The 7,379-nt window shown below is 39.7% G+C and overlaps 1 protein-coding gene across 1 annotated transcript; it reads right to left on the minus strand.

Moving 5' to 3' along the window:
• Positions 1–2,491: 2,491 nt before the first annotated feature.
• On the minus strand, positions 2,492–7,299 carry CRIPT (CXXC repeat containing interactor of PDZ3 domain). The gene is made up of 5 exons (XM_052685502.1): positions 7,183–7,299; positions 7,024–7,089; positions 6,234–6,288; positions 5,368–5,471; positions 2,492–3,592 (listed from the first exon to the last, which is right to left on the minus strand). The coding sequence occupies exons 1-5, from the start codon at positions 7,196–7,198 to the stop codon at positions 3,528–3,530; spliced, it is 306 nt and encodes a 101-aa protein (XP_052541462.1). The 5' UTR covers positions 7,199–7,299; the 3' UTR covers positions 2,492–3,527.
• Positions 7,300–7,379: the final 80 nt, after the last annotated feature.

The raw sequence follows: 7,379 nt of genomic DNA on the forward strand, positions 1-7,379 counted from the left end.
GTCCTCTGATGTAGAGTTTTCTCCTTCTCTTGGCTTGCTGTCTTTCAGTGAATAATGAATTTCTCAGACTGTGGTCTGTTGTTTCCATGGCTGGGAAATGTACAGCTCTGTTAGCAAAATATAGTAATGCAGTTCATTGTGTTACTTCATGCAGCTGCTAAATTCAAGCTATTGTTCATTATTTTTTTTGCACGTAACTCTTGTGTTTACAATTACAATTTACTCTTGTGACAATACAAAAGAAGCCCTAAAATACTCTGGATAGAGCAGTGCCCAGCCAGTACAGAACCAGGTAAAAATGAAAATAGTCTTTATGCCTTGGAACCATATTTCCAAATGACTAACCTGGGTGGTGTTTTCTCTAGCCAATGCAGCAGTAAGAATTGGGTAAATCAATCAGAGGAACAAATGGGAAGGATGGGACGAATGCAAGGGCGCAAAAAAAACCTCGTCAGTGGTTTCTGCTCAATTTGTATCCGTTTGGCTGCTGCATGCACAGAAGCATTCTTACAGCTATTCCCTTCATTCCTCTCAGATATCTGCATCCAAATGTTGTTTGTACTCAGTAAGTAATAGCTCTAGCCAACAAACATGCTGAAGGAGCAAGGACAGTAGAAATTCAGCCCTACTGAGGAAAATTCTAATCCAACTCAATTTGGCAGCACAAATCTCTTACATAACTTGTGAACTAGAGGACAGTCTGATCATCTGGGAACATTGATTTGTTCTTCTCAAGACATTAAACAAAAGTGGCAACTTTCCATAACAGATTTTCCTTTGCTTTTCAAGGCATAATGTTGCAAGAAAGGCATCACTGCTAATGAGACATTTCTAATATAATAAAAAAAATGCTTTTATATGACAAATCAATTATACTGGAGTGGTATACAAATTTAAACCATAATGCAGAGAGGCAGAACAGTGCCTGAGACACAAACTTATAGTAGTAGGTCTCCAAAGCAATGATTTCTGAAGGAAAAGGGCATTTCTGATAGCTGACTGCTTACATGAGAACGTCTTACACAGGCCTCACTGAACTTCTCATGAGAGTAAAGAAGTCTGAAAGACCCCAAGCATGTGCAAACCACCAACAGAACAGGCACCATCTGTAACCACTTTAAAAAGTAAAAAAAAAAAAATAATCAAACCAACAAACAACTCTCTCCTTTTTCCACCTGAGATACACAGCAATAGGGCATAAAAGCTCCATTCATAAACCAATTGTCAACAAAGAGTCATATTATTTACATGTTGCAAAATGAAGTACACATTTACTGAATACCAGTATTTACAGCGTGAAATAACCCTGAACTGATACAATGCATTCAAGAATTACAGTCATATTTTTGAAATAAAGATGCTGGAAAACATTAGGAAGGCAAGAAAAACTTACATACAGAATGGGAAAACTAATCTTATAAAACAAATACACAAAGAATGAAGAGTTTGCAGAATGTCAGAGGATCCTTCACTTGAAATCATCTCTAATAAGTCTGATCAAAAAGCTGAAGGTGAAGGCTAAGTTGATGAAAATTGTCTAACTCAATGAAGGGAGAAGAAAAAAAAAAGTAATATGTACACACACACACACACACACACTTATCTTCTAAAAAAACCACAGGAACTCCTACCTGTGACTTACAGAGTATCTTAAAAATCCCCAAACCATTTTACCTGTGATTTTTAGATTTCCTTCTCTAAATGTGGGAGTTTTTGCAATTGTTTTAAAATACCACACCTACCACAAGAAGTGACTTGCCTAGATGTCCAGTTACATCCCCCCAGTTAATCCCTTCACATGATTAGAATTACTTGGTTTACAACCTTCACTTGTAATAGTCTTCATACCTTTAATGCAGTACTGCCAGTGCAGTAAGTCATACCAATTGCACAGAAAATACAGCTGTAGAGGATAAAAAAAAGGCAGTAAACAAGTACTTTCAAGTGAGACCCTTCAGCACAACTGCCTTACGTAAATCCAGCAGGCAGTAACCAAATTTGATCACCTCACCACAAATTATTGTTTCCAGCATGACAGGAAATATATTCTGTAGAACATACACTCAGCACTAACCATGATCTCATCTGAGCCTCTTGATGGTTGCCAGGATCTATGCATTATAGAATTGTTGTTACATAGGACAACAATCCATACATAATGTTAACTACTTGGTTTTCACCTCATAATTTGTTTGTCAAATGGTTGAAATGTTTTTACAATTGTACTGAGAAGCACTTGCTGCAAAGCATGAGGTCCATTATAGACATTTTTTCACAAGGAATGTGCCACAGTGATGTATACTGACATCAGAATTGGTGTTATTGTACAGGAGCTATTCCATGCACTTTCTGTTCAGTTTTTCACATTAACACAGAGAAAGAACAGTGACTGCTTAATCTCTAGTACACATGCAGTTGTAGTAGATAAGAGAACAAAAGGAAATTTAAACTAGAAAAATCCATTCACAAGGAAATTCCTATTGATATTTCCCTCCCTTATGGTTGAAAATAAGTTGCAAAACTGTAAGAATTTGCTAAGAATAGATGGCAAGAGGAATAAACAAAAAGGTCTAGTTAAAATCCTATCATGAATTCAAGTTATTATTCTTTGTAGGAGAAATTACTTTCTTACACAGAATTCACAAAAAGATGAAAGAAATGCAGCCTCACACGTTCACAGGTGCTTGCCTCAGTCTTATCTCCAAACAGTGCTAAAGGGAAGGCAGTCTGTTTTGATCTTTCAATCTGACATTTATATAAACAATCATACATCACAGAATTGAAGAGCCAGTTTCAAAACAAGCGTTTAGAAACCACACCAACTTAGGAAATAAGGAGACTGAGACCTGGCATGAGAAATTGATGCTCATTATTTTATTGCCTTGGGCCACCAGATGCTGTATGCAGAATCTGCTTGGGATTTGACAAGGGAATAGCTAATCAATGTTACTCTGCCAGTTCTTACTTTTGCAGCAATACACTGCATTTCAGTAGTTTAACAGCTTTCGATTCAACAGACACTACCGTTGGGTCAGAACAATGGAATTAAGCTCTGAAAAGCAGCACTTCAAAGTGCAGGACATAATAGTTAGGGATGAGCAAAAATATAAATACCTGTAAGCACAGAACTAATTAATGATGGTATTTTAAAGATGTGATATAAGCTCATATTTTATGCATCCATTAAGTATTACCAGCACACAAGCAGAAGATTCAAGACAGGACAACAGAACAGTAAGTGCTCACCTCAAGGATCTGATATGATAGTAACACAGTTTCAACCTATCACTATGAGCTGTATCAGCTGCTGCAAACCATTACCCCTTAAATATTAACGTTAGTGCCACAACAACAACAATCAAATACTGTGTTCATTTCTACAGAAACAACCAGGCTGTCTTCTCCCCTAAACTCATCCCAAGTAAGTGTATTATCTTCCAGGAAGTAATATTCATCAACAATATTGGACAAAGGTAAATGTACAAAGATGCAGAAGTCAGAAGTTCATGAAAAACTGATCAATGTAATCAGACAGAAGTTTGCTTGTAGTTCTTCGTATCCAACACCTTCTTGCCACACATTGAGCAGATGCCTACAAACACACAAAGGTGTGTAAATTATTAAACAGCCATTATCTTTTCTAGCTAGTATGTTTTTGTAAGGATAATCTTCAAGAAACTGTTGAAGATTTCAAATTGACAATCTACCCATGCACCTTCTCACCAGATACTGCACGTTCAGAAGTAGTAAATACGATTTTTAACACTAATTAATATTTGCAGTATACATGTAATACTTCTGCTTAAAAAATAAACTCTGGGAGCATTATGATTCACAACAGCACCTGAAGCCTCTAATTTGCTGAACTACTGAAGGACAGCCAGGAAAGGATCCCATGGGTAAAAATAGCATGTTACCAAACTTTGTAAAGAAAGTAGCTAGGCTAAGGAAATACAGGCACCAAGAAACTGGTTGCTAAATGAAAGATTAACTGACAATTGAGAAAGCTGATAAGAATACACTTTCAAAGAATTAAGCTAATTACAGAGTGCAAGAGAGAATTATAATGGACACCAAGAATAGCTGAGAGTTGAAGTAGAGACAACTAATGACCCAGAGGACTTTGACCTAAACACAAAGAGAGGTTAGAAGACTGGAGCAGCAAAAAGTACACAAGTTCGGCAGGGAAAGAAGGGACAGTTTCCTCAGTGTTTCCCCCTTTTTCTAAAACAGAAAGGTGCCAAATATTCTGCCCAGTAGGACGCATCTTGCTTTGAGAGATCAGCAGACCAAAATAAATGAATAAATAAATAAAATTAACTGACAGCTATTTCTGTTGCATCTCTACAAATCATGACTTTACATATAGGCTTCATTTGAGTGGACACACATCTAAGAGTCCACTAGAAAAGAGAACAGTGGGGAACATGCTTTGTTATTTACTTCAGAGTTCAAAATCCATCCCATACAGCATTCACTTCACATCTAAAGTGAGGAGCAACAAGCTTTTTAGATGGTATCTAGATTTCAGAGACATGCAACAGTTGAAGCATCAAGACTGCAGCTGCTTCTAGAAATATGCTGCAATCTGAGCATCTTTGATGTTCAGAATCTAATGTATTTGAAGTTTAACTTCTGCTGTTTTTGAGGTTTCTACCTGGAAGGATGCACAAGCAGACAAAGATAAAATCCTGATGCCCACCCAAAATGACAATAAATTTAAGAAATAACAAGGTTCTATCATATGGAATTCAGACAGCCATCTGGTGAGCATATAGCAACTAGAAAAGGCAGCCCTCCTTTAGCAGACTGCTAAACCTCTCAGTGACACAGTGCACAGTTGTAGAACAACTAACATTATTTCATAAACAAAACTCATATTACTGGTTAGCTTTGACTCTACATCTAACAATTTGTCCACCCCACGTCTGTGTGCTAAGTGAATTCTTCAATATTAATAAAGTAACTCAGTTCATGTTGCTCTATTTTCCCCCCCCCAAATGGATTACAAGTTTGAGCCCTTTTGCTTACCCTCTCAAACTCACAAGACTGATAAAGTTTTATATTCTCCAGTAGAGATTTCATAAGGGTTCTGAGTCACTTATTACAATGTTTGACCACCCTTATAGTGAAAATTGATTTATTTATATGGAATTTAGGACTTCTACACTCTTCTCCATCACTGTGCACTGTGATGGAATCAGAGAGTCATGACTCTCTGACTCCATCTTTTCTACACCTTCATATTAGCAGTTGAAGACTGAACTCATCACAGCATTCTCTTTGCAATACAGAACAAACTCAAGAGTTCTACTTGTCTCTAACTTCAAATCAAAGTGGGGTAATATGGTACTCAGTGAAACTCACCTTTTTTATAGGCACATCCTTGACAGTAGTGAGATCCAGGCTGATGGACAGAACTCTTACAAATTCGACATATTGCAAATTTGTTCTTTCCATAAGGATCAAACCTGGAAAAAAGGAGAAGTACTTTATTTATGCACACTAAAATAAAGTACTTCCTTCACCTCATACTAAAAACGTTATGTGAGAGGACACAGACAGAAACTCCAGCAAAAACTGTAACCAAGAAAAGGGACATGAAGAGGTCTACTCTAACAGTCTACAGAATTCCTATAGAAAAACTCCTGCTTTCTCCATTATGAGAGATTTCTTGCATTACAGAGATAAAATTAATAAAAGCTAAACCAAAACCATATATTTTTTATTAAGATACAAGCCTATTTTGAACTCAAAATACATTCCAGCAGTGGCTTGCTCCTGGCATAGGATAACAGAATATGCTTTAGACATAAAAGAGATGCTCAAGAGATTGAACAGGCAATCTTAGCATGGAAGATCACAGAATCATTTGAGTTGGAAGGGACCTTTAAATGTCACATACTCTAACTCTCCTGCAAACAGGGACAGGTGGCCTGAAAAGCTCCTCTCCTAACACAAACACCAATTCCTACCAATTTTAGGGATGACTGCAGCAATACAGCTACCCAGGCTCTGTAATTTCACAGAAAGCCTCCATGAAATACATACAGACACACTTTCACCAAGGAATAACATGTTGTAACTCTCTCCAGAAAAAAAAAAAAAAAAGATTAAGGTGTATTTTGGACAAGTTTTGAGGAGTTACCCTGCTTTGGGAGAAGTGAGATCTCACTTACAGAAAATTGCCTTTTTTTAAAAAAAAAAAGGTGAAATCAGGGTCAAATACTAACCTTGCTTTCTTTGAGGTCAATGCCTTGTTTTCGTTCAGCTTTCGGCCACCGCTTTCTATAAAAAGAATACAAGCACAAGGCAATACATACATTAAATAATAAATACATTTCTACAGTTTGAAGCACACTGGAAAGAGCTCAACTTCCAGCTGCCGCACGTGTGCACGTGTGCTCAGAGTAACGAGAAGCGCACAGCACAAAGAATGGGTAGGCACTGTGTATCATTCTTCAATACGAGGGAAAAGATCGTCACAGAAACACAGAATCATAGAATGGCTTAGGTTGGAAGTGGCCCCAAGGACCGTCAAGTTCCAACTCCCTGCCTCAGGCTGGGCCACCAACCTCTAGATCTGGTACTAAACCAGGCTGCCCAGGGCCCCATCCAACCTGGTGTTGGGAAGGGGCATTCACAGCCTCTCTGGGCAGCCTGTTCCAGCACCTTACTACTGTAAGTAGTAGTAAGTTCTGTGAAGAACTTCCCCCTGACATCCAATCTAAATCTTCCCTCCTTGAGCTTAAAACCATTCCCCCTTGTCCTATCACCATCTACTCAAGTAAAAAGTTGAGTCCTCCTCCCTCCCCCCGTTTATGATTCCCTTTTAAACACTGGAAGGCTGCAGTGAGATGGACAAGTTCAACTCCAGAAAGCTCAAGGCAAACAAACCTTCATTGCGCTCAAAGGAAACTAGAGCAGCGAAGAGCCAACCCAGTAACTACCGCGGAGGCCGGGGCTGCGACAGCCCGCGCACCTCGGTTAGACCCGCGGTGAACACCGTGCGGCCGACGCTACCTGTGGTGTTTCTCGCCCCATCCTTCCACGTATCAGGAGTGATCACCGTGCCCAGCTTCCTCTCACCTGCGGAAAGGATAGCAACCATTAGAATTGCGCTGCCCGCCGCCCTCAGCCCCCGCCCGACGCCGGGAACCCCTCCGATCCCACCACACTCACACTTCTCGCACACCATGGCGGCTCAACATAACAACCGCCTCTTCCGGGCCCGCCCCGGAGCTGACGCCATCCTGTTGCCGGGCGGCCGGCGTCCCGTGTAAGGGCCGGGTTGTGAGAGCTCGGGGGTCGTTATTCTGCCACGAAAAAAAGCCCTTGTGGCCCCCTGAGCGCTCTGAGCGCCTTGCTGGCGCCGCTCG

This window comes from Tympanuchus pallidicinctus, unplaced genomic scaffold (assembly GCF_026119805.1).
Source record: "Tympanuchus pallidicinctus isolate F22 unplaced genomic scaffold, pur_lepc_1.0 scaffold1, whole genome shotgun sequence".
Classification (NCBI taxonomy): Eukaryota; Metazoa; Chordata; class Aves; order Galliformes; family Phasianidae; genus Tympanuchus; species Tympanuchus pallidicinctus.